Below are 27,890 nucleotides of genomic sequence, written 5' to 3'. Positions count from 1 at the left end.
AGCATGAGGCCAACATGATGCATATCTAATCATCATTACCTCGTCATTCTGAGCAGTGTGGCAAACGCAATTTGATTAACAAAACAACTCTGGTAACATTAGCCTTCCTCTGTTTACAGTGTAGATTCAAGCTCCAGAGATCTTAATGCTCCTAACAGATCACTTCATTCAGACTGCAGGTTTACTGATGGCTCCTAGAACTTCCAAACGTAGAATGTGAGACAGATTCTCTATCAGGCTCGTATTCTGTGGAACCAGCTTCACGTTTCAGTTTGCGAGGCTTAAAACTTTCCTTTTTGATAAAGCTTACAGTTAACGACTGGCTTAAGTTTTCCTAAACTTCCTCTGTAGTTCTGCTGTTATAGTCATAGTCTTAATGACTTTTCCTTACTCAGCTACATTCTCCTCCTCTCCTATTTGGCATCATATTCTGCTATTTCAATTTTTTACTTTTATTCCCTCCCAGTTGTTGCTCCTCACAGGACCTACATCTGGCTTGTCGTTCTGTGCGTTCTCTGTGTTCTCGTCTCTCCAGTGAGCCGTGGCAGGTTGCCGTTCGCGCTGAGCCACGTTCTTCTGGACGTTTCTTCTTCTTCTTCAACTGGAATCTGTCTGTGTGATTAGATTGAATTTACTTTTTTTTTTTTTTCGGAAAACGTCTTGAAACGCATATGTGAATAAATAAACTAAAAACTGCATTAAACCACAGAGTCCCTATGGCAACCAGTAAAATATGGTCAGGGGTTTTTGGTACAGTACCTTTATTGAAAGGTTGATCTACGGCTCAAAAATCTCAGTTTTACAGCAAACCATTTTGATTGTACTAATTATCAATATGGAAGAGTGAGAAGATTATTAATATTTTTCGCAATTTATCAGCAAGGGGGAAAAAAAATTAGGCAGGAGTCGATTGTAATTTTAGAATATTTAACTCTACAGCAATCTTTATCTTACAGAACATGTACAGCAACATTAAAAAACTGCATTTGAAACATTTGCATACAGCTGCAATTATTTCAAAATTTCACAAAATAACTGTATTGTAAAAATGAATCAAAATTACAAAATCTTAAAAAAAGGTAAAATACAAGTATCATATTGAAACATTGAAACATTGTCATCTTAAAGTAAAAAAAAGAAGTGCTCTTCATATGAAAAAATATCCTTCTGTAAAAGTGTTTACAGTGTATTTGATACCAATTTGAAATAAACATAAATACTGAAAAAAATTCAAGCAAAGTCAAGCATATCAGATCTCAGCTGTTATAATAATTTGCTTTTATTAAAATCCAAAAAGGAATTTTGAGTTTTGGCTACCTAGTGACATTGTTTTGTAAATATTAAACATTCACTTTTTTTAATGTAAGCATCTTAAAATAGGTTTTCCGACTGCATAAAGTTTTTGTTTGTTTTACTGTATTTCTTATGAAAGTTTGCATCTTGTATTCTTTGTTTTATGTGATGAAAATTAGCATTAAATTCAAATTCAAAAATACTTTATTAATCCCAGAGGGAAATTAGATGTTTAACCTCATTAATTTGGATTTTCAGACTTATTGAAGATGGTGATGGCTGTTGGCAGGAAAGATCTCTTGTCTGCATTACAGTGATTTATTAGCAACCAGCATATAATACTTTACCTTCATTAATATGAACTGTCCCATTTAAATTATAATTTTTTAAAAAAGTTCTTATAATAGAAATGCTATTAATTATCTTTGGAAATCCTAATATGTCTAACTGTTTTGGCAATCAGAAACGTACTAAACACTGTCAAATTTTGTGTTACTTTGCCATATGTTTTTAAGAACACCAATAGAATCAAAAAGTTTTCATTTCCACAGTCTCAGATATTACTGCATTTAAAACTTTTGCCCACTTGGTTTTTCATTGTCTGACTAAAACTGTCTGTCAGTTTAAATCTCAGTTTCTGTCTTCATGATCTAAACGGTGGTCTTGTCCCCTGAGGGGCCAGGTGCTCCCTGTTTGTCATGTGCACCAGATATCCAGTGGTAGCACTCGGTGCCAGTGGCATTCTTGTTTCTTGGCTTCACGCCACGAGTGCAGTAGAAAATACCCAGTGCCACCATCACCACGATGAAGATGCAGATGGGCACAAGCAGGCCAACCAGGAGCCCAGTGTTGCTCTGTTTATGCTCCCTGTCGTCTTGGACAGAATCCAGGTTGTCCCCATTACCACCACCCCCATTACCACCACCCCCATCCAGGAATGGGGGGAGTGGCTTCGGTGTGGGAACAGCAGGGTCTTGAGAGTGTGTAATTTCCTCATAATTCTTTCCCTCCTTTCCAGACTCCTGCCCAGGGAACTGGGGGTAGTCATGGGGAGAGAATGTTTTCTGCTCTGCTTCTTTATTTATGTCTGAATCTGTATGTGGACTGTCCGAACTTTGAGTGGACGTAGAAAACGATGGCCACCAATTCCAAGCTCCCTCTGAGATTGTAGATGGGGAAAGGAATGGTATAGTTGTAGTAGTTTCCTCTTCATCATCTTCATACAAGTCATCCACGGTGCTTAAGCTAGTCCTGGGTTTGTCCTGTGAGGCATTGGTATCCCACATTTCCTCACCATTGGAGGCTGTTGATGGATTGGTCAGCCAGTCCTGAGGTTTCTCCTGATTTCCTAGCCAGTGATCGGTGGTTGGCTCTGGGATCCAAGGGGACAAAGCAGGATTCCATCCAAGTTCAATCTGTCCAACATGAGGAAAGGGGAGAGCGGTAGATCCAGCCTGATTGTTCCCTATTTTCTGACATGTTAACTGATCAGACGAAAGTTCATAGCCATATTTACAGAAGCACTGAAAACCACCCTCATAATTCACACACATCTGCTCACACATCCCAGGAATCTGACATTCATCATCATCTAGGCATTGTGTGGGGTCTTCTCTATCAACTGAAAACCCCAGATGACAGTGGCAAGTATAGGAGCCTAGAATGTTCTCACAAGCATGTTGGCATACATTATCCAAGCACTCATCTATATCCTCACATTCCCCTATTTCATTGATGAGATAGCCCTCCAGACACTGACATTCAAATGTCCCTGGCGAGTTTGTACATCTCTGCTGACAAGGAGACTGAAGACACTCATCCACATCTAGACAAGCATGTTCATCTGGTGCAAGCATGTATCCGTCAGGGCAGGCACAGCGGTAGCCGTCTGAAAGAGGCAAGCACTCAAACTCACAGGGGACTCCCTGACAAACGTCAGGCTCACAGGTCTGTCCGTCATATCCGAGATGAAAACCTTTTGCACAGTCACAGGAAATCTGACCACCAGCTTGTGTGCAGAAATGTTCACATCCACCATTACCCTGCTCACACAACTGGTGTGAAATTGAGGGATTTGAGCAAAATAGCGGTTCAGGAGACCATCCCACTGAACCATCGTTTGTCCTCTTCACACACTGAACTTTCTGATTGGCATTTGTGAGGCATTGTAAATTAGCAACAGATCCGACTGGTAGATGGGTCAGGGTTGTGCTCAGCAGGTCAAAAGGTGTTGTATAAAGGACAACTCCTGAACCCTCACTTGACAAGGGCAAACACATTCCATTGTAAGCAAAGTGGCAAAGATATCCATCAGCAGGGATAGAGCATGGACCATGAATCCATTTGAAGTTATCACTGTGTTGTAGTGTGTCGTAGTCAAACGACACACAGCGAGATACCAAACACATATTAGGTGAGTCCTCTGTTTGCCAGTTGGTATACTCTGTGTCTTGATCGCCAGTTGTCCAAGAGAAACCCCTTAGTGAATTTGAGTTGCACTGACGAGGTTGACGTTGCAAGCCAATCCACACTTTGACCTTGGTAAGTGATGACCGCAAGTCCACAGTGGAGAAAAGTGTGGCAATAGCGTTGGCCTCCTCTTTGCGCTTGATGGTAGCCAAATTCCCACCTTTCTCTTTGCAGGACCTCCATGAGTCTAGGAAGATTTTACGTTCAAAGTAAATCACAAAACAGCCTTCTGCATTACAAAGTGCATCTCTTTCTCTCAGGTCCTGGCTTAGGACTGGAGAAAATCCAAAGAGTGAATACAGCACAGAAGACAAGAGAAAAATAGCAGAACTAAAGAACAGCAACCCCATTATTTTTCTCTTGTGGATATCTTCTTCCAGTGTACATCAGTCTCTGACTTGATTTTTTTTTTTTGTCCAGTCTGCATGTACTCTTGACTCTGCTGTGCTTAAGCTTATCTTCACAGGCAGTGGGATCATGCAAACTGTCCCACGATTCCAGAAAGCACAAAGGGAGGGAATAATAGGAAAGGGGGCTGGGACCATTGACTTAGAGAGGCTGGGCAAGAGAGGAGAGAGGAGGGAAATTGAGGCAAAAATGATTTATTTTTTATAGAAGTGCAAGTGGTGTCTCTGTGGGGTAGGGTGGGGTATGTGGATGTGTGTGTTTATGTGTGTGCTGGGGGGAGTGAGAGGGATTGTACGATGTGACTTTGTGCTAGAGTGGGGGGAGGAGCAGCAAACGATGGAATGCTTTCTTTTGGAGAGTATGTCATATGGTTTTCATAAACCCTGTTCATGGATACATTTACTCTTCAACTATTTGCCTGTACAAGCACACGCACACACGCACAAACATCTTCTACTGCAACATGTAAAAGCAAGAGATTCACTCTGATACACTTACTCTGCAATAAGAATGAATTCCTCCCATGAATTCAGCTTCTTCTGGATTTCTGATCATGCCTGAGGTCAAGTCTTTTTTACCTATGGTCATGTAAACAAGCATTCTTCCTGCAGTGTTAAGCATCTTATTAGTATGACTCCACTGACTTCACTGTAACTCTTCTGCAGTCAGGTCCTTGATTAAAATTCAAGACACTGCCTCTGTGAGTCCACAATACTTGACTACTTTGTTTTGGTTTATTGGATAAAATCCCAATAAATACCCAGTATTCATATGGAAGTTTACCCGTATGAATACTTCTGTAAGTCATGGTACATGAGATTAACTTCTCATATAGGAAATTCACACAAGAAGTCTAATACTTGGACTTCTTGTGTTTTCTTCATCTTCCTCTCACAGTTTGAAGACACACATGTTAGTTTAACGAGACATTTTCAGTTGACTTAAGATGAGAAATTGTCACTCCGTTTCCATTCTCAGTAACTCTGCGTTGCCACCCACGAGACCAGCATAAGTGGATGCAGAAAATAGATGGGTGTGATGTAGAGTTTGATGGTGAATAAATAAATATCCTCAGATTATAGTTGATCTGTTTCTCTTAAGATGGCTGGAAAAATGGAGAAAGTTTTCAAGGTCAGTGCAGAGTAGGGCTGTTGTAAATGGTTACTTTAGTAACCGCATAATTTATTAACTATTCTGACAGTCGAACAATCAAGTAAAATCTTGATAAAATAAAATGTAGCTAAGGACTACCGTTACAGTATTACCGATATCAGATATCAGTATTGGCTCAAATAGCCGTGCCTCCATAATGATCACTTTTCTGTAGCTTCGAAAGTGAACCTGTCATAATAATAGCTCACTTTTTAAGTCAACCTGGACAAAAATTACACAAAAATAAGTAAAAATATATTCAATTTAGCAATAAAAGTAAAAATGATAAAACAGCAGGGTCACAAAAGCACTGCATATTCCAGTTTTTAGATTAGAACTCAACTTCAATTTGTTTAATAATTGAACTTTCACTTTGCCCAGCCATTTACAGAATTTGTATCCACATTAGCTGCGAGATCTGACATCTGTAAAAAGAATGTTGTATTCCATACATTTTCATCATTTAATGCCCTGGACAGAATGTGAAAAGTGGCCACATCAGGGGGAAATAGGACATTTGGTTTCCTTGTGTTATGCTAATAGCACTTAGCTTCTGTTCACAACTCATTACCGGCAGTGAGAGTGTTGTGCAACGCAAATAATCATCCGTCTGGAACACTTGGCACTAAAGTGCACCAAAAATTTGATACAGATCATTTGCTTCAAGAAATTTTAATTCAAGAGAAATTCGAGGCAAAGAATTTAATGAATCCATTTCAACGATTCATCGACTCATTTAATGAAGTGTTGAAATGGCCCAAAGAGAACCTTTGACTTAACCAAGAAAACAAAATCAAGTCATTAAAGTGGAAAACAGTGAAGTTTCAGATATGTATGGATCCTTTATTCAACCAGGGAAAAATAACTGAGATCAAGACTTCTCTTCTAGGAATGACAAACATTAAGACCAAAACACACAAATAGGAGACAATGCATAGCATTAGACATCAGGACAGCTTTCATTGGAACTGAGACATGGCTAACCATCAGATTACTGTGGTATCAATGTCAAGATTTTATGTCATTCAAGACGTTATATCCCACTACCTATTACAATACTTACAATATTATAATGTTAAATGTCAGACTCCATAATTTGAAGTTAATGTCCACAGAAAAATTAACAAATCCACAAAGACTACGCGGCCAATTGGAGGTGTCCACTGTATTTGAAAACTAGGAAGCCTGGTGTCTAAAAAAGAAATGCAGAAAAACAAAACCCTGCTTTAGTTACATGTCTGCTGGGCTCTTGGTGCTGGGGGTGGAGGAGACTGGTGCTGGTGTTCAGCTGTTTTTGGCCGACAGGCGGGGTCACCCTGGAGAGGTCACCCTGGAGAGGTCACCCTGGAGAGGTCACCCTGGAGAGGTCACCAGTCCATCGCATTGCACAACTGGAATGTATGTTATTGAATCGACGCTATCCAAGTAAACTGAATTGAAACTGAACCCAATGAAGGATCTTCAGTCAGAGGCTTGTCGGGACTGCTTTGAGACAGACAGCTACAGGAGATTCTTCCTGAATGCACTCATCGCCATCTATGACTGGTTGGAGAATCACTGGCAGTGGGTTATTGAATATTCAATCTTCTTTTGATTTTAATTCAACGTTGTTTTTCTAAAATTGAACTTGTGATCATAGTTAGACTTCTACCTCTCAACATGACAGCTGATTTGTCTCTGTTTGAACATTATATCCTTATAAGGACACAAACACATGTACACTTTTGGTGTACGCTACTGTGGGAAGTTAGAAAGAGACCTCATCCCTGTGTGTCTCACTCTCTCTCACATACACACACACAAGCACACCCCCGCACTCACACACACAAACAGCTATTATTGTCACTGTGGAAAGATTGTTGGATTGTTTTTCTTTTCAGTAGAAGATGTGGACTGTGTGTGCTCTTAAAGTGGAGGCAGGTTTGTTTCTCTAACAAACTGTGTCTATCAATTTAGAGGCAAATAAGAGGAACTAAAAATATTATACACTAATGTGCAAAAACAGACATAAAGGGGCCCACATGGCTGAGTGGTGGAGCAGATAGCAGCAGCGGTCCTCAGCACAGTGGCTCCCCTATTTGATTCCCAGGAAGCACGCCTTCTTCATGTTCATCTACTGTTGAATAAAGACCATCCATCCATCCATCCATCCATCCATCCATTTTCTATTCACCCTTTATCCCTAATGGGGTCGGGAGGGTTGCTGGTGCCTATCCCCAGCTAACGTTCTGGGCGAGAGGCAGGGTACACCCTGGACAGGTCACCAGTCTGTCGCAGGGCAACACAGAGACATACAGGACACACAACCATTCACACACACTCTCACACCTAGGGAGAATTTAGAGAGACCAATTAATCTGACAGTCATGTTTTTGGACTGTGGGAGGAAGCCGGAGAACCCGGAGAGAACCCACCATGCACAGGGAGAACATGCAAACTCCATGCAGAAAGACCCCGGGCCGGGAATCGAACCCAGGACCTTCTTGCTGCAAGGCAACAGTGCTATATTAGAACCAGTATGAGTCAATATAAAAATAATATTTCACTTTAACAAAGCATCAGTGAATTATAAATAGTTTAATACATTGGCCCTCTATGTGTTGCTCCTCTGTGTTTAACCAAAAGTGTTCTCATGCTCCAGTCGTGCCCTTCCCCAAATAAAACAGGAAGTTTGGGGTTAGACCATCAGAGAGGGCAGGCGAGGAGTGGAGGGGGCTGATGTGGTGGTGAGGGGACGAGGGGTCAAAGTGAGTGAGTCAAACAAGAAGAATTTTAAGGGACATAGTGTAACTGATTGTTTGTATCAAACCACATGGGAGCAGCCATTTCTCAGCACCAGTTTATTTTTAGGATTCTTTTAACGGATCAGAGTTTAGCAAGAATAGCCTAAAGAAACTTTGCCTTAAATCTCCACATATTTCTGCACCAGAACAGTCGGGCCGGATAAAAACGCAATCCCGAAAAAGATTAGCCACAGCTGGAGAAGTTCACAGAGAAAACAAGAGTTAAATAAACAGGGAGGCGAATGGGACGAGCCTGGCGTCTATAAAAATAAAATCACGTGACGTGAAGCTTACCCTCCTGCTGAAAATAAACAACCGTTTGATATACAGTGTTTGTGTTCTTTATTTCAGTTTTGCAGTGTCCATAAAAATGTACTCACCTTTTAGATGTTTGACCTTATTTTTATTGCCTTTACTACTCAACCATGATCAACAAAATGTAGCTTTTTGGACAAAAAGAAAAGAAACCCGATGATATCGTAAAAGCAGATTTAGCCGATTCGCCTTTGGCAGCAGCCGCAGCACAGACTGTGTGGACGGGTCCCAGTCAGGACCCTGAACCTGTCCTCCACTCTTCTTTGGAACGAGGTCGCAGCTCCGCCAGGTTGAGCTCAGGTTGACTGTGAAGAGCATTGACTGGGTCACATCCAGTCTATCACATGAACTACTCACTCACAGCTTGGACGGCCACGTCTGTTTATTGGGATATTTGTCACTGGCCATCAGTTTCTACGGAGCCCCAAAAGGGAACACAAGGAAGTTGTTTTTTTCCTTGGAGTTTCCTCACAGAAGAATTGTGTTCCCTCACAATGAATATTATTTATTATTATGTAGGCTATTTCAAATACCTTTTATATTACTCTGCGTTCATGCGTATGAAAATCCCCAGACTACCAACAAAAAAAAAGAAGTCACGATCAAAACTATCAAATGAATTTATTATCCCATGAAAATAATTCAACAGTGGTCCAAATATTGTATGAATTGTTTCTTTCCTTCTTTTCTTGCAGAAAGTTCCTGTTTAAGTCGTAGAAGTGATGGAAAGCTCATGTTTGTCCTGTTTTTCATTTTTCACATAAGTTTGCAGTGCCTTTGTGGAAAACATATTAAACTTCAGATATCTCACTAATGAGATATTAACATACATTAAAACAAAACGTACACAAACGAGGGAATGACTAGGTAAAGTCAAACAAAAACAGAAACTAAACAAACCCACATTTCAAATAATTTCCACATTACTGAAGTAAATGGGCCAAAGCTGCTGGTTCTATTCCGAAAGATCTTACAAAAATGAATCATGGCAAAGAGGTAAACTGAATTTAAAGCTGGAACTGCACAAAGGTAAACTAAGAGTGCCACATCTTGTTTTGTCCCCAGAAGTTCTCGTCTCGGTGACTCTGGTAATACTCACCGTTTGCCCTCATGTTCCCTTCACTCTGCTTCTACACAGTGAGATTCTGGTCAGAATCGTTCAGCATGTGTTTTATCCTGCAGAGGGACGCTATATGTGTTACACAGACATATCAGTTGATGAGTAGCTTAATGCTACGCTGCTTTTCCCCAGCGTGTGCCGACTCACACATTCCTTGCCAATCTCTCAACACGTCTACAGCTAAGAGTGTTAAGGATGATCAGCAGGATGTTCTAAACACGGCAACTATTTATTTATTTATTTATTTCGAACTAACAAAAAGTAAACACAAGAAAAGAAAACTAAAACAATTGACATGCAATTTCAGGTAGGAGATACCAGATCTTATGATTTCTTGCCCCTCTCAATCTCATCAATTATAAACATTTAAGTCTTCAAACACCAGATAAACTTAAATTATTTCCACCTTGTACGACACTTAAATCTCACATTCTCCTCCTTAAATGTACAATTATTTATACATTTTTATACGCCCACTTTCTAACAAGCAACGATCGCATCGTTTAAATTGTGTTTTAGATATTTTATTGGACACTTACCTGGAAAGACAGGCATTCACATGTAAAGTAAGATATATTTTTGCACCCTAGTTTGGTTGAACCATGTTGTTGATGTGGTTTCTGTTGATCGCTGTGAATAGTTGACCTACATTGTAGAGATGCAGTAAGACTCAACATTAACATACAACTCCAGCATGAATTTGGGTTCACAGAAGCTAAATAAATTATTTACAAGTAGATCCAAGCACATAAATAACATGGGTTATTTTGTTGTTTGCCTTAGCAATAGCATTGTTATCACAAACCAATTACTTAAAATAGCATAGCTCTCTACTCACCCTAGTAAACAGGCATTTAATACTTCTTTTGATCCTAAATGGTTGAACCAACCAGAAACTAAATAACTGTATGCTTCCAGGCTTTTGAAAGCTTTTATCTGGATATTCATACAATATGAGGTCTGCCGCACCAGATATGTCGACCGCCTTGACGCCTCAAGATTGTCTTTTATACCGAGACAATATGGATTATTTATATCCTAAATATACGTGTATTTGTTTGAGATACCGCGTCTGTGCCAGCCCATTTAGGTCATTAGCGTACTTGCTATGATCCATTTTGCTCTATGTTGTATCAGAGGAACCCACTTCCTGACCCCCAGATGAATTTCGGGTCACACGTCTGCAACCCAGTAATTACATACGTCATGGCAAAACTTTAGCAACCTCAACAGAGGTCCACGCCTCCAGGAAGCAACGGTTTCTGATCAGCCGAGGGTCCAGATCCTCTAGAAACCGCGATTATTCTAAAACTTTGGCCCTTCTTCAAAACGCAGAGAAACTGTTCATTAAAAGTTAGGAGAAATATTAGGAAAAAAATTGCAAAAATCACCATAACAGCCAGCTGTATAAAAAGACATTTATTTACAAATGTGACTTCAAATGCCCCACAAAAAGATTGTCATATTCAAATGTTGTTCTTCAGTCCCAAACCTGAACTGTGCATAAAGAACCCAGGCAGCATAAAATACATGCACATATCTGTACACTCTGTCAGCAAAATAGATCTGATTACAAAACATAGTCCTCGTTAAAAACACCTCTGGATTTCTTTTACCAAGCGTCTCATTTTTTTTTTTCTTTTTAAACGTCTGGAAAATGAATACATTTCATTTTTCTTCCTCTTCGTTTTCTATATGAAAATAGTGAGATGCAATATAGCTGCAGTTTGTGTAGACGACTTCAGAGCGTCATCACTTTTTTTTTCTTTGTCTCTTCCACATTTTTTAGCAGCAGATTCTCAAAAAATAATTAGCAGGTGACATTTTATTTTCTACAACAGTTGAAACAAAAATCCAACTAAGTGCTTCAGTGAGATCAGCAGACAATGGCATGATTTTTTTTGTAGTCAGAGGACATGTAGGAGACTGACACAGTGGCTCATATATTTAGTAGGAACGCACAAAAGATGGCTATGTTTTATAGTAGTGGGGGCGGGGGAGAAGCTGCTAACCAGACAGGGCCAGGTTCTAGAAAAGAGGCCTGAGTTGCACAGAAGTTGGTGTCAAGATGACAGTCATACACACATTCCTGGCGTTGTCCACTTCCTAACAAAAGTATTTTGCAGAAGCTTGAGTGGGTCATTGTACAGGGTGAGACTGGTGAAAACATCTCACAATTTAAGACGTTAGCTAGTATGTCTGTACGTCGATGAACAGACATTATTACGTCCACAAAAAAGTAATAATGTCTGCGTCATGTATCTGTGTTTCCAAAGTTTCACTCCAATTAGTCTCCAAATAAAATGATTTTCTGCATAAGGATCGACTACGGAGCAACAGCATGGTGATAAGTTTCTGCTCCCCATATTTATAAAACTCAGCGTGCGCTACATACAACAAACCACTTTGATTTAGAGCTATTAAGTGACAAATTAGGATCTATTGTCTACTTCTGATCAATTATACGTACATGCTCATATAGTTAAACCCAAAATGACTCGTATCTGAAGATGTTTTAAAGCTGCAGTGTGTAACTTATAATAAATGTTTTATACATATGTGGTAAAGCTGTCACCATGCTGTGGAAGAATGAGACAGATAATCTGTGAAAAAAAAAAAAAAAGAAATCAATCTCCTCCCTTAGCTACTATTGCCATCTGAAGGAATGCACCGCTCCCGACAGAAAACAACCAATCAGATCCAGGAGGAGGGACTTAGCGCTGTCAATCAACCTCAAAAATGCATTGCAAAACATGCTAATGGTGGAGAAAAAACTTGGCATTATGGGAAAACCATTTATCCGCCATCATCGGTGACGAAGTTTTACTAACCTTAGCATTCACGACACGCTCTGCTAACGAGGAGAAGCTGCACTGTAGCAGGCACAAAGGCATGATTGACGGCGTTAATGGCGCGTTTGCACCAAACGTGTTTTATGCGTCCAGGGCCCTTTGCAGCGTTTTAAGTGTTTGACACATCCAACAAATAGGTCAGCAACAAAAAAGCGATTTTGACGCTCTTGCCATGCTAGTCCTCGTCCACATAGACTTAGAATGTAAACCAACATACAAAACGCGTTTGGTGCGAATGCACCATCGTCTGCATTCAAAGTGCACACGCGTTGAACTTGAAGCATTGGACGCATTTTTGGCGCACGTAAGGCGTTTGGTGTGAACGCACCATTAGACCCTCCTGGCTCTGATTAGTTGTTTCTAGTTAGCACTGGGAGGATGCAGAAGACCTTAACGTCTTCACATACCAAACTCTCTCAACATAGTGACTTTTCCAACAAATATAAAAAAAAAATGAATATTACAGTTACATACTGCAGCTATAAGGTTTAAAGTTCTCTTATTTTACAAGCATGTGTCGTCTGACTGGAGCTACTAACACTCTGAAGTGACCCAGAAAGGTGAGACCTAAATCAGACGGTGGGATCTAATGATGAGGCTGATGGCAGGTAAGCCTTCAAATGTCAAAGACCTGGAACTCATCACATAAGATTCATCATAAAAAAATATTTGTGGAAACTTTTAAATTATTCTAATGCCAAACTGCTCTTTGTAACTTATTCCATAGAAGAGTATAGAAAACGTAGAAAAAAGAGCATAGGAAACGTATGCGCGTGTCAGGTGAGGGCTAAAGGGTGGATTTGGCGTTTTTGAAGTGAGATTCTGTGAAATTATTGTCAATAGTTTCTCTACCTGCAGTAGAAAAACTATTGACAATAAAATGTTAGCTGTGGCATCTGTGAGCTCAACATATGTACATCATTTGTTTGAGCTGATTAACAATTTAACTCTCAAACTATAAATGTTACATTGTGTGTGTTGGTGTTGTACTATTAGTCTACACTTCAACAGATAGAGCCGTTGTTCTTATTGCCGTCTTGTGAGGTTAAACATCTGTTATGATGCAGCATACATCAATTTGTAAGCTTTCCCTCCAAGGATGATTTTACTTTTTACCAAGCTCACTGTAATTTGACACCATGCATGGCTACCATTAACAATAATAACTTCACAGAAGACTTCAAAATCAAACCTTTAACCTGCTTTTTCCAATCCAGAACCACATCATTATTTTGGGCTAAAACCTGCACCTGCCCACATAGAAAACCTAAATACCTTCTAGAGAAATGTTCTACATTCAGGTGAGACAAAGACTGAGCTGCTGTAAAACATTGATGTGAGTCTTTCAAACGTAGCACTACTGTCCCATCTGTCAAGCATGGTGGTGGTAGGATTACGTTGAGCGTCAGTTGGTTCGCCATCACTGGGTGGAATAATGAAGACGGAGGATTGCCTCCAAAAGATTCAACTTAACCAAAATCACACTGGTAGATTGTTCAACATAGGCAGAGTTGGATGTTCCAACCACCCAACAACCCCAACCACACAAACAAGCAAGTTACAGAAAGCAAAAAAACACTGTTGAAAATTGATGGCCTTTGGGTCAATGCCAGAACTGTGGCAGAAAACTAACCAATTTATATCAACTATCTACCAATTTTACTAAGAAGAGTGGTCGAAAGTCCAGGCATGCATAGTGTCTGGTCTAAGTGTATTTTACTAATGGATATTAAATCAAATATTATTAGCTTAACTGTATGTATATATCTGACCCTGCCTGAATAAGAGGAAACATACAGCAAGTTCTAATTTGCTGCTGTTGTGGTGAGTGACAGTAAATCCAACCAATCAGCAGTGGTTGGGCTTTGTTCAGCCAATCAAAGTTCAGGGTGTGTGTTGTGTGTGTTGTAAACTTAGCACCCTTAGAAGCTGGACAGCTACAGGTTGCTGTAACCATGGTAGCTTAATGAGACATTCATGGTATTAGATTAGATTAGGTGTTAGAACACCAAGTTTGGACTATATGACTGAAAGAAGGAGCAGCACAGAAGAGAATTTGCAACAAAAAAGGATTTTCAGCTCCTCTAAATGTGTTCCTTGAAGAGGAGTTAGGAAAGAGTTTTGAACACATGTAAGATTTTTTTTTTGATGGGAGATTTACTTGGAAACACCCCCCCCCCAAAAAAAAACAAACTAAAAATAAGAAAAAAACTAAAGATTTAAATATGTTAGAGTAAGTTGTTTTCTTTTCTCTCTCAATATTTAAAATTCCATTAGAGTCAGGGGGGTTCTTTGACTGTGTGCCATGAAATGATTCATTCCCAGTGCAGTAGATGTAAACCTTTGACCCTCCATGAATCTGCTTTGTTTCATTTAGCTGCCAAAGCACAAATTAGATCTGGCACTTCATCCGTCCTTTACCTGAACTCACTGCCTGAACAATGTCCTCACAGTACTTCAAGCCACAACATAACTTATAACACATGATTGAGTAAAAATTATTCTGTTAGACAATCAATTTATTGATCATAAACATCAATCTTCATAGAAATGTTCTGCCTCCCAGCTGCCTAATTTCAAATATTGCCAAGTGGAAGGTCTTGCTGAAGTGATCGACTGATGCACTGATGTTCTACAAGACTAGCTGAAAGTGCAAAGATATGATCGAGTCAAAACTGGACACACACACACACACACACACAGACACACGCATATTTCTTAATTACAGCTTTTGTTCTGGTTTGGTTTTGCCCTTAACCACAACTAATTTCCTCAAGCCTACCAACTGAGCTACAAACCAGTGGTGGACCACCAAACTGCTCAATCTGATGTGCCAAAATACACCATCAGTTTTAAACACAACTTCTACTTTTATTGTTAATACAAAAGCGGACAAACCCGCCCCAAACATCACACTGTTCACGTTTCTCTGCCATATTAGTTGGACTGAAACGCCACTGGTTTCTATAGAGTACTAGCATGTTTTCTGAGGAACACAAACAACATTCATTTTTCCTCTTGCAGTTGTTGCTAGCTGTCAAAAATGACTTGGCAACGTCCCGATGAAGATGGTTTTTAATCACTGATTGCTATCAGACGTGTGAAATTTAGGTATTTGATGATGCAGAGTCTGAATCGCTCCGTTTCTCTGAACGGTGACAAATGTTTAGTCCAGAAGTGAATTATTAATATTTGGAGTGATTTGTTGAAGTTGGGTTGAGAACTTGTTGACAATGTTCTAATATTTTTATGTCCTTCAGATGAAGTTGTTCTCATGTTCAACAAACTGCTCTGGACCTCTAACATTCAGCCAACCGTCACTGGATGCTGTCTGGAGACATCTGAAGGGAAACTTTGCTGGTTTCGGCTGTACAAATATAGCAGATATAGCAATGCTGCACTCTTGAATTAGTAACTGCCTTTCTTCCCCCAATTTGCTTTTACAGGATTGTTTCACGGCTTTTAATTGAGGGAGAGGTTGTGGGACATTCACATTAAATTTTCTATCTAGAAGGGACAACCATTACCACAAAAATATTTTTGCACTCTTCAGTGACAACTCTCATATACGTGCTGTTTCTCTCAAGCTATTAAATCATTTTAATATTAGCAATGCACCAAAGAACCCCAAAGTACCAGAGTAAAGCCTGTTAAATGTTCATACATATTGTCAATATACTGACTGTTTTGGAACATTTAACAAGATGCTTGAAAAGAATAAAATAAATATTTAGTGGAAGCTTTACCAAACTTCTGAGCATTCTATCTTAAGCATGACACACTTTATGAGCAGTACCAACGTTTGGTGATAGAAAATATGAAGATGAATAGAATTCTATCCATACTGCAGATGAAAATCAGACAAAAAGAAAAAGCAAAGATTCTGAAACTTGTTGTGCATGGAGATAACTAGCTTAGCTACTGAATGGTTCTGTATGTGTCTAAAGACAAAACATGCAGAGATAAACAACTGGAGCCATTCTGTCATCCATCACTCAACTACTGCCACCTAAAATACATATAGTCAGGTAACTACACAGTTATAAGTACCTTTTGAACCTTGAAGCAGAGGTTAAAGCTGCAGTATGTAACCTCTGAGTTATTTTTATTGAAACTGTCACCATCTTGTGACAATGAGTCAAATAATCTGTGAAAAGAAATCAAACTCCTCTGCCTTCTTCCAGTGCTAACAAGAAGCAGCCAATCAGAGCCAGGAGGAGGGTCTTAGCGCTGTTATTTAGGCTCATGTACACATCGCTCATTCTCCCACCGTCCTATGATCTCTGGGCAGATAAACAACGATTCTGGGACGAGAAGTTGTTCTCCCGCCATTAGCACATTTAGCAGCGTGTACTCGAGCTTGACTGACAGCACTAAGCCCCTCCTCCTGGCTCTGATTGGTTGTTTTTGGTGCATTTCTTCAGATGGCAATAGAAGCACTGTGAGGAGGTGACAGAGATAATCTTTTCACAGATTATCTGTCTCATACTGTACTGTCACAGCATGGTGACAGCTTTAACAAATATGCAAAAAAAAAAAAAAAAAAACAAGCATTTTTTTGTAAAAGTTACACACTGCAGCTTTAGACATTTTTTTGAAGCTCTCTTTTCTGTATTAAAAGGAACTTTTATTGATCCAATGAAATATTCCAATCTTAAATGTCATGTTTTCATTAACTGAAAGTGAAATGTAATCATAATTAACAGAAATGAAAGATTGAAAACTGTATGTAATCTATATAATGCGCTTCCCCCAATTGAGTTATTGAAATAAATAAACTCTTCAATAATCAAATTTACTGAATATGACTAAACGTAGGACATATTAAAGATTGAACCTCCGCTTTAAAAACAAAGTGGCAAAAAACTTGATGCTAAAAATCAAACCATAAATATAAAAATAAACTAGATATCTTGCAGAATATACTAGCAATGACACAATTTCTGTTCCTGTACTTCAGTGCAGCTACAGCAGTATTGATTCTTCCGGAAGGTTCACACAGCCAGAGATAACAGAAACCCTGCTGATGATGTCAGATTGCAGTCAGATGGGAAAGTGTAGCTCATAACAAGTAGCATGAATTCTGGATCAGCCAACAAAACCTGGACCTGCTGTAGATCCTCCTATGACCCGACTCATACAGCAGGGATGAAACCAAACCCAACCGTCACCATTTGTGTGGTTGTCCCAACGAATCAAGATAACGGCAAAATAAAGCGTCTGATTACCTCACAGACCTGAAAGCTGCATAATAATAATAATAATAATAATAATAATAATAATAAAAAGAAAAAAATCTGGAAAATTTTACCAAACAAGCCTTTACTAAGCTTGAATCAAAGTTTGTGGGAACACATAAAAAAACACGGGCTGTGAAGATGATTTGTGTTCGGGTCATCAGGTCAGTGAAGGAACAGAACGTTCCCCGGAGCATTAACCTTCGTTTCAACACATTCTGAGATGTGACCACCTTTTGTATAAAGAAAACCATAAATAATGTTTACTTAGAAATTACACCCCCCCCGAAACCTGTCAGCACTGTCCAGTCAATTTGTAAAGGACATCAGCGCCACTTCACTGGTGAAACACACCAAACCCTCGATTGCCTAAATATTGTACAGCAACAGGACAAATGCAGATACGCCTGTGGAGGCAGAGAAAGGGGGTCAGGAAAAACAGAGAGAGCTGGGGGACGAGGTGAGGGTACAGACCGGAGTAGGGACCCCATAGTAGGAAGGGTTTGTTAAAGGAAAGAGCAACATGAAAAAGAGAAGAACTCCCATCAGGTAGGATGATAAAATGGCGAGGCGTTGGGGGTGCTCCAGTGCAGTGCTGATGGCTGGGAAACCCATGTAGTTACAAAAGGAGTGACAGAGAACCGGACCAATCAGGTGACCTGGAAAAGACACAGAGAGGGAGAGGTCAGAGTGACCAGAAGCCATGATGACACACAATCCTTCATGGTTACCATACAGTGCTTCCCCCTGTAAACATGGCCGTCTGCCAGGCTGAGCGCCACTCACTTGTTTATTCTGAATAAACATTTAAATCCCACCGTGACGTTTGATACAAGCTCTGTTGTGCTTCTGTCTACGTAGGTCAAGACTTGAGAAGACGGCCTTCATAATCCCATCATGTAAATTTACACAAATCCATAGAAAATCCATACTCTAAAATAATCGAAATATTCTCAGACGGTAATGTCAATTTATAATTATCATTATATTTTACACTTAGCCAAATAAATATTTCTGAAAAAAATTCAGAATTGAATCCATAACTGAACAAAAAAATATTCTGTATTGGCCATGCCTACAGCTGATATATTATTTTTATGTCCCATTGTCAAATGTCGGACGTTTTTAGTGGTCGGGTTGTTCCACCAGACTGCATTAAATATGCACGAATGAAATTTATTTAGCAATTTTTTATTCAGAACACTTCCTCCGCCTGCCCTGCTGGTGTTGGTCAGAGGGTCCGATGGCGCCGCTGCATGGCAGCCTCACCTCTGTCAGACTGTGACGACTATCCAGTAACTTCCCACCATCAGTGTGTGAATGTGTAGGAGTGTGTGTGTGTGTGTGTGTGTGTGAATTACTGTCTATGGTGTAAAGCGCTTTGGTTTTTCTCTGGACATGATAAAGTGCTATACTGCTACAGGCCATTTACATTATTTTTTTTTAATGTTTGTTTGAAGAGCCAATGGGTGATTAATTTATTAGGACTTATCTGAAGTGCAAAAGATTTTGATTTTCGGTTTTATTTTTCCGTGATTGCCTTTTTTTTCTTTTTCTTTTTTCTTTTTTTTTGAAGAATATTGTTGGTGTTTATGTTTTGTGAAGAATTGTCTTGTCATGTTTTCAAACTTCTAACATTTTTTAAAACTTTTTTTTTTTTTTTTTTTTTTACTTTTTGCAACTTTTATTTATCCAGACCCAGAATGTAAATGGGTAATAAATGAGACCTCACCTGTTCTGATAAAGATGAATGCAGTGTAAGCTCCAAACACTGCTGTGTAGGAGAACTGAAACACTGCAGCAAACCAGAAACATCAGAAGATCATTCTTCATGTTTGGCGACGCTACCAATAATCAGTATGAGAAAGGGTCACCTCTCACCTGCTGAGAAGAAAATTCCTGACAGGGTGCCCTGTCTGAACCTCAGCAGCTCTATGACATGGTGGAAATGAGCTGAAATAGAGGCCATAGACACACAGTTACAACTGTAGCAAAAAAATATAGAATTTATGATTGACAAGAGAGACACCAACTGACGGGTCTAAAATGTAGAAGATACAACAATGAGCTGCTGAGAGAATCAGTCAACTTGTGTATCCTACAGAGACGACCTGAGGGAATACAAAGAGCATGTTTTCAACTGTTGATCTCATTTATAAATGGTAAAAAACAAAAAAAACTAAACTAATTTGGTCTTGTAGGGAAATGTAATTCAGTGCTGCCAGCCTGTTTAGCCAAGACAGGTTTGCTTACAGAAAGGAAACATTTGGAAATTCAAAGTGCCTCAAGTTATGAAGTCAAAAAGGAAATAGGATTTCATCATTTGCCTTACAATGGTCTTAATATGTAGAACTACTAAAAGCATTGCGTAGATAAAACAAATGTTAAGTTACAGACACTACAGGAGAATTTACATTCAAATTAGAACATTAGGTCCGACTTTAAAATGATTCCAAAGAGAAGACTGTTTCTACATGTCTCATGTTTTCAGGCAGTTGGTTCTGAGCTGAGGAGTAAAATGCTCTGGTGCTGAGAACATGGACTAAACAGGAGTCAGAAGATTTCACTCTTTACAGATCAAAAGAATATTAAAATCTATAATTTGACTATGATTATGCGTTGACACAGAGATATAAAGTTGCATCTCGTCAGTGATATGTTCCCCCATCAGCCTGAGAATCGACCTTTAGTAACCTCATATCCAGATTACTAATTACCAAATGACACAAAGTAGTCCCTGCCGCCCGTTTAAGACCTGAATCAGAGTCTTAAACAATCCCACCTGTTTCCTCAGTATATTATGATCCACTGTATTAAATAAAGCACTGAGAGAACAGAATATCAACAGACAAAATTCTAGAACTATTTTTGTTACAATTTACATTGTTTGAAACTTTTACCATGTAGCCAGTTAGCTAGATAGCTTTATTTTCCCTGTAGGAAAATTGGTTTGCAGCATTGAAGCATAAGCATTCATATAAAAGACGTTGGCAAACATGACAAAAACAATGAATAAATGCAACATCAACAGCAAAGAAGTTAAGTATCGGTAATTTATACCATTTTACTGTTTCATGATTTATTCACTTGTGGTATGCAAGAAAATGTTGTCCTGTAATGGGGAATCTAAGCCCTGACTGGAAGAGAAGAGATTTATTTTTGTATTTTTTATAGTGACTTATTGTTGGTGTTTCTACATTTGCTTTTCTGAGATCCTGTGGAAAGTGACTTGAATGAAGAAAGCATTTCCTATCTGTGGTTGGATCTGCTCCGGATCGCTCACCATCACATCTATGGAGTTCACCTCAACGCGAATCGTATTCACCACCTTTCACTCAAACTGGATGATAAGGAAGGAGTTCTTGCAGAGCAGGTTCACCTGTACCAGCATTTACATGAACCCCTGTGAGGAGTCATTTCTCTTCAGAGAACACCGCATCACTCCGTCAAGTTTAAAAGCCACAGGGTTTGCTCTACTTGTGCGAAATCAATGCGAATAGTCATGCTGTTAGAGGTGCATGATGAGCTTGCTGCATCGTGTGCGATTCCCCCTCACGCTCGCCCAGAGTTTGCTGCTGAGTTTTACTCACCCACTCCAAAAAACAGAGGGCAGGTGAAGATGGCAGTGGAAGGACCGGCACACGGCACCAGCATGGGCAACATGCAGGCTCTGAACACCAACTCTTCTGTCAGCGGCGCCACCACCTGATTCCTCAACCAGCGCATGTCGCTGAGGCACAGCGTCCAGAAGCACGGGTCTTTAACGAGAGGCACACCAGAAGTGAAAGCTCTGCTGCTGTAAAGTCGATGCAAAATGTTTTTTCCCCAGAAATAGAACTCATTTGTAAGTTTATTTACAAATGATGCATCAAAGAGGCTTGATTTTTTTTTTGGCTGATTCCCATTTTGTCATTTTTATAAAATTCTGACCAGCTGATATAAATTTCAGCCAAAATCAACAGCCCTTCCTGTTATTAGTCACTGTTCAAGAGCCAAAAAAGTTGCCTGGGGTTTTCCAACTGCTTTAGGGTCATGTTAATGAGCTGAATCCTAAAATCACATTGGTTTTGCTCAATCAGGTCAACTTTCTGAACTGTGGAGCAACATGAGCATCAAAATGCAGGACTTGTTCTCACATCTGGAGACTCTGATCACTGAGTGATGAGCAGGAGGAGAGATTCCATCAGGACAGAAAACAGACGGAGGATTTTACACAATCAAGACGTAATGTTCAGTTCACATGTACTCACCCTTATCAGTGTTTATTACTCAATCTACAGAAATCCAGGTTTCTAACATTTAATTAATGCACTCTGTTAGAAAACAAAACCTTTTTTGGATGAGAAATATTAACAGAAATGAACTGATAATGTCACAAAAATGTCATTGATTTAGTCAGAAGGTCAAATTTTTCTAAATCAAATTAGGACACAAACCTGACCTGTTTGGGAAAAATAGATTTCATTTTTGGATTCAGTGTTGCAAAATAGTCATAATTCAGTTGAAAAAACATAGATAACTTCTAGAAAATATTTATTTGTAACCCAGTGTTGATATTTAGCTTTGGGAGCAGATGTGATGTCGCTGTTTTACTGCAGCACAAACCATCATGGTGCAAAGAAATAGTTCTCTACATTCTCTATGAGGGCAGCCATATTGCCCACATAGAGAATGTAGAGAACTATTTCATATTTTAGTCCCTGCACTGTAGGGACTAAAATAGCTAACTCAATACTAAAACTATTTCTTATGTAAGAGATTATGATTTTATGAAACCCAGACTGGTATTCTTCTAAATGTTTTCTCATTCCAGACAAAAACTCCTTTTTAATTTAGCTGTAACTATGTAACTATTTGGCTAAAGGGAATCTGCGCTTGCTTTTATCCCCCAACCACAAAATCTTTAAAATGGAAAGAGACTGATCATGTTTGGAGCGATAGATTAATAATACCCAGCCAGTCATTATGTTATTAAATGATACAAATCTCCAGAAAATGAAACATTATAATTAAAGTATGAAGCACAGCCATGTTTATAAAAAATGTGGATAAAAAAATTGGCAACAGATCAACTGGGATGTTCAACACGTAACATGAATGTGCAAAAAACAGAGCTGGTGCTAATGTTTCAGAAACAAAGAGGCAGTTAGGTTGATATGGGATTCAACCTAAACTCCTTAATGTGTGTCTGCGTAGGCAGACAAACTGAAGTTTAAAATTAAACACTTGCTTATACGGAAAAGCAAAAAAGAAAGCTTCTGGACTCACCAAGCACCACACGAACACCATCTATGAAGCTCCAGGGACTGTCCATGGACAGCTGCATTAGTGGGCCCAGAAACAGGACCTGCAGGAAAACAGTTTTATACATAAGACACCATATTTACGTTTTTACAGTTTCTCCCACCCACTGACTGATCCTTAGGAGCTGGAACAAGTTTAGGTTAAAGGAAGAACTCCTTCACTGCTGGTGAAAAACCAACACTGTTGAAATATCAACAAAGTATATAAAGGAAATGGTTGAAATCATTCATTTGAGGGTGATCATTTCCCAAAGAGCAGAGGTGTTGGTACTTAGGGATTTTCGTCAGGAGTTTTCCAGCGATAAGTAAACGCATGTACAACATAAAATAAAGCAAATGCAATCAACATCAAACATTCTGAATATTGACACTGGTATAACTACATTCACAATGTTCAATGTTCACAATGAATAAAAACAAAAACACATGGACACATCATACAGTCAACAGTTGTGAAAACCAATAACAGACATTACATTTTGTCAGTGTAATGTCAAAATGTTTAAATCATCAATACACATGGATATGCTTGTTAATGTTCCACTTGCTATGATTCCAAAGCAGCTCTCAACAGGTGGGATTTTAGTCGAGATTTAAAGGAACTCGGTGTTTCGGCTGTTTTTCAGTTTTCTGGAAGTTTGTTCCAGATTTGTGGTGCATAGATGCTGAATGCTGCGTCTCCATGTTTGGTTCTGGTTCTGGGGATTTCTAAACTAATAACAGTATTTTTAAAGTCGGCTCCTTCTGGATCAGCTGCAGCTGGAGGATTGATTTTTAGGCAGACCTGTAAAGACAGCTGCAGTGATCACTGCGACTAAATATAAAGTTGTGGTGGAGTTTGCTGGAATCCAGAAAAACGATTTGTAGCTGGTAGAATGATGACAAAAAAGCAAACATCACAATCACACACAGTAAATTATTACCAAAACTAAGTACATCCTTCATGTGTTTTACACATCTTTTCATGACACTTTGATACAAATTTAACAGTGTCAATTTGCCATCTCCTCAACACACAGACATTAATATAGAAACGGGTGGCAACACCCTTCAAATTGAAATCAATTAATTCTGAAACTAATAATGAAACAATATTGTATGTGGTGGATAAACATCAACCACAAAGAAACCCCTAAAACATTAAATGCTCCTATTACATGTTTCTACAGTCTAACTAGCTCAAGCTGAAAGAACTATTTCCCTTCTGTTGTTGTTAGGATTCAACTTCAGCATTTTTCCCAGAATGCATTTAGAGAAGATGATTTCTTACCATAGTCAGCAGCAGAGGAAGAACAATCGCAGGAATAAAACCGTCAAGCCGAATGCCCAAGAGGGCCAACAATGGTGAGACAGTCTGACAAAGACACACAACAACAACAGAGGCACAGTAAAGATAAAAACAGTATTTACTTAAACATGAGCCACTTTTGCCTAATCAGCTGACATTAAGGCAAAGAAGAGAGGCAAACTCATTCAAAGCAAAATATTTCAAATCAGTCATACATCAGATCCATGAAGTTATTAGCAGGAAACCACAGAAAAATGCTTTTAGAAAAAAAAAAATGGAAGTGTTTTATATGAGGCTATAATGGACCTTTGAAAGGGGGGAATTCTTTTTATTAGTTTGATCTTCAATACCGCTTTGGCACCGTGATGGTTTTCTGGTCTCTGGTGGATGAGGAAATTCATTTTTGCACTTGCAAAGAGCAGGGGCCTCATGCATAAAGCGTGCGTGCGCACAAAAAAATGTGCAGCGCCATATTTTACAAACAAGTCGGCATGTATAAAAATTTACTTTGAGTCAAAGTTCGCGTAAATATACATTTTCACGCCAGCGGAAAAGTGTGCGGCAACTTTTTCTGTGGACAATATCAAACTACAAAGTGTCAAAACTCACCTAAATACACTGAAATTTGACTACATTCAGTTATTTACACCAAGAAGTTACAAACCCGATGTTTTTTCAGGATTTTAATGTTTTATTGTGCAAACGTAGGCGATGAAACTGAACCGCATTTTTCATATGTTATACAGATCAAGATTAAATAAAAATAAACTTTTTGACAAGGACAAAATTATTTTCTTTCGAGGAATGCTTGTTTATTTCTGTAATTTCAGCTCACTGTAAAAGACTGAATCCCTGGAATACACCGATCATTTGAACAAAGTTTGTTTTAAACTCACCTTGACTGCTGTGAATTCTCTCCATGCCCAAACAAAGAGAGGCGAAAGGCCCGACACGACCAGGACGCTGGTGAAGCGCCTCTTTATCACCGCAGGATGGTCCCTGAAGACAGAGGCAGGCATTAGGGTCAAAGTGTACTAGTGGGATTTAGACAGCCACAAACACACTGACATGTCAGGACATGTTGCTGCCACTTGGGAGCTTTTCTAAGACAGACAATCTTTGATAGTAGAGGAGGTATACCTTGTCTGGTGGTTATTTTTTCTAAAGACCGATCGTTTGCTTTGTGACTGAAGAAAAACTGGATCTATGTTAACAGTTCAATAAGCTAAAGGGAGCAGCTGACAGGACGCAAGTAAATCTATGAACAATCACCTTTAGAAAGCCCCAGTAGCAACAAATCTCCATTTCTAAACTGCTTTCGTTTTATTGTCATATGTTCTTAAATAGGTGAAACACTATCACAAGCCTTCATTTGACACACATTTTCTTTCAATGAAGCGTTTGGAGTCATAAAATGTGGGCTTAAGCGGTGAGCTAAAAGGGACAAGGAACAGGGAAGAGAAACAGAAGAACTAAAGTCACTGAAATATGGGCTACTTGACGAGGTTTATTGGGATTTTTTTTCAGCTAGAGACGGGATGGATGGAGATAAAGAGGGAAACCGAAAACAGAATATTTTTTGTTTTGTTTTCACGAGTTTTACAAACTAGTTTTAATAGATTTTGCATTTACTATACAAGAATCCAGTTCAGTTGAGCATTCTAGGTATGTTCTGGAGCAGCAGCAGCAGCTTAGAGCAGCTAAACACCGCGGAATAGCCTTTAGTCTAATTCTCGTTAATACTCACCTGGGCAGGTCGCTCCTCCAGACATATAAACTGCCAACATAGCAGCAGGCAAGCAGTAGGCAGGACAGCACTGACAGCCAGCACAGTCCACCCGGAGCCTCATCCATCTGCTCTGTCACAATGCCTTCCTCCTCCGCCATGATGGCTCACACAGGTGAAGAAGGAGCACTAAGCAGAGCCGGGCTGGATCCTGGACCATCTGGCACGCGCCAACATCAGCACAAATTAGAAGAATCTGTCAAAACTCTTTTATACTTGTTAGTTCAACTACTGGCGACTCGGCGCTTTCTAACTGCGTCATCATCGGCTTCCTCATTTCTTCTTCTTCTTCTTCTTCTTCTTTTTTATGGCGGTTGGCAAGCAACTTTTAGATGTGCATTACCGCCATCTACTGGAATGGAGTGTGGATCGGGACGCTAACTATATACACCCCCTCAAAACAAACAAAAAAAAAACAACTTATATCTTTTCTATCAATTTTGTTTTCTTAAGGCAATTAATTAAATAACTTATATCTTCAGAAGTAGAATTTTTTCCCAAAATATCTTGTAGATTTAACTGTAATTTATTTTCTTGTAACCGACTAACTAATTTCTTGCTTCCTCCTTTTTCCTCGGTATGTTGTATTTGAGACACCTCTGAGTATGTTATCGCCCCCAACAGATGGAGATACATAATGTAACGTTTGGCAGTTTGTTTTTTAGCCCACACACAGCTCTCTGTTAATGTGAATCAAAATGGTTTAAAGTTTCATTCTATAAATTAGAATTTTACTGAACAGTCCAGTCATTTCAGGAAATTTATCACTGTGAAAGTGATGATGGTATTACATAGATCAAAATCAAATCAAATCAAACTTTATTTGTATAGCACATTTCAGCAGCAAGGCATTTCAAAGTGCATGGATCAACTACACAGACTGTTTCCCCAGCCTTTCTTTCAGTTAATTATGATGATTTAATCCAGGAGAACATGACATTTCAAAAGAGAATATTACAACAAATAATATAACAAAATAAAAACCTTTTATTAGAAACCGCCAGTTTGATCTTCTAATCAAGATTAGAAGATTTTTTTAAGTATCTGTGAAATTTCATGTGGCTGTATGATGCAAAGGGATTTGAAGACATTCAAAATAAAAATAAAGTAAAAAACCAAGGAAAATGTCAGCTTTTTAAAACATGCAATGCTTAGAAAAATATCTTAGGGCATGAAGTATAGATTACCCAAAAATTGCACTCAAGTAACTAAGAGCAGAACATTCCTCCAGATCCATGCCTGGCAGCCCTAGAAGGGACTGACCCTCCAGATCTTTTTATTGTTTCCAAAGAATATTACCTCTCTCTTGTTTTCAGCAAACACAGAGATGAACGACGGTTTGTGTATCTTATGCATTCCTTGGGTTGTTATTTACTTTAGTGGTATTTCTCACATTTTTGTTTTATCTATATTCTCTCTGTGGACTTGCTTATTTGTTGGGATCATCAAGTCAAGCATTGACAGCTTTGCTTTACATTTAATTCAATTTCCTGTTTCTGGTTCTCTCAGGTGCTCTGGCTCCCTGGCCACAGTCTGAAACCATGACTGTTTGGTCAACTGGTCTTTAAAGTGTGAATAAAAAATAAATTTAATGAGTAAAATATTAAAAATGAAACATCAGGTCTGCGCAGTGGCACCGTTGGTAGCACTGTTGCCTTGCAGCACGAAAGTTATAATAATTATAATATAGTAATAATATTCCCACACAAAGAACAGAATTTTCAGTCCGTAACAAGTTCATGTTTTCAGGCTCGCTGTCTATTTGAGATTATTAGATTAGCTACCGCTATTATTAGCTAATCTAAAACAATGGTGGTTGATTAGGTCACTTAAACACTCAAACTGCTCAACTGATGATCTGTCAGAGTTGGTGTTTAAGTTGCC

The 27,890-nt window shown here is 39.0% G+C and overlaps 2 protein-coding genes across 3 annotated transcripts; both read right to left on the bottom strand.

The window, feature by feature from the left end:
* Positions 1-1,812: 1,812 nt before the first annotated feature.
* Positions 1,813-4,247, bottom strand: cd248a (CD248 molecule, endosialin a). The gene has a single exon (XM_044097914.1). It carries the CDS (start codon positions 4,110-4,112, stop codon positions 1,944-1,946), a length of 2,169 nt encoding a protein of 722 aa, XP_043953849.1. The 5' UTR covers positions 4,113-4,247; the 3' UTR covers positions 1,813-1,943.
* Positions 4,248-10,944: 6,697 nt separating this feature from the next.
* Positions 10,945-26,269, bottom strand: rce1a (Ras converting CAAX endopeptidase 1a). 2 transcript variants are annotated; one of them, XM_044097912.1, is made up of 8 exons: positions 25,968-26,269; positions 25,117-25,219; positions 24,203-24,286; positions 22,898-22,976; positions 21,220-21,387; positions 19,511-19,582; positions 19,362-19,424; positions 10,945-18,288 (listed from the first exon to the last, which is right to left on the bottom strand). In XM_044097912.1, the coding sequence occupies exons 1-8, from the start codon at positions 26,105-26,107 to the stop codon at positions 18,059-18,061; spliced, it is 939 nt and encodes a 312-aa protein (XP_043953847.1). In that variant the 5' UTR covers positions 26,108-26,269; the 3' UTR covers positions 10,945-18,058. The 2 variants fall into 2 exon arrangements, with proteins under 2 accessions (XP_043953847.1, XP_043953848.1); XM_044097913.1 differs by lacking the exon at positions 24,203-24,286.
* Between the last annotated feature and the right edge of the window lie 1,621 nt (positions 26,270-27,890).

Source organism: Gambusia affinis, linkage group LG18 (assembly GCF_019740435.1).
Source record: "Gambusia affinis linkage group LG18, SWU_Gaff_1.0, whole genome shotgun sequence".
NCBI classification, from domain to species: domain Eukaryota; kingdom Metazoa; phylum Chordata; class Actinopteri; order Cyprinodontiformes; family Poeciliidae; genus Gambusia; species Gambusia affinis.
Note: the sequence above shows the minus strand (reverse complement) of the source record. Positions and strands in the feature narration are given on the sequence as shown.

What these genes read in the sequence shown, in the direction of transcription:
- cd248a (XM_044097914.1), bottom strand. Translation starts at nt 4,112, where the DNA reads ATGGGGTTGCTGTTCTTTAGTTCTGCTATTTTTCTCTTGTCTTCTGTG.
- rce1a (XM_044097912.1), bottom strand. Translation starts at nt 26,107, where the DNA reads ATGGCGGAGGAGGAAGGCATTGTGACAGAGCAGATGGATGAGGCTCCG. An exon ending in TGGTGTTCGTGTGGTGCTTG is followed by an intron (nt 21,388 to 22,897) that starts GTGAGTCCAGAA and finishes CTCTCGTTAAAG; the next exon opens with ACCCGTGCTTCTGGACGCTG. An exon ending in CCCTCTGTTTTTTGGAGTGG is followed by an intron (nt 19,583 to 21,219) that starts GTGAGTAAAACT and finishes CCTCTATTTCAG; the next exon opens with CTCATTTCCACCATGTCATA.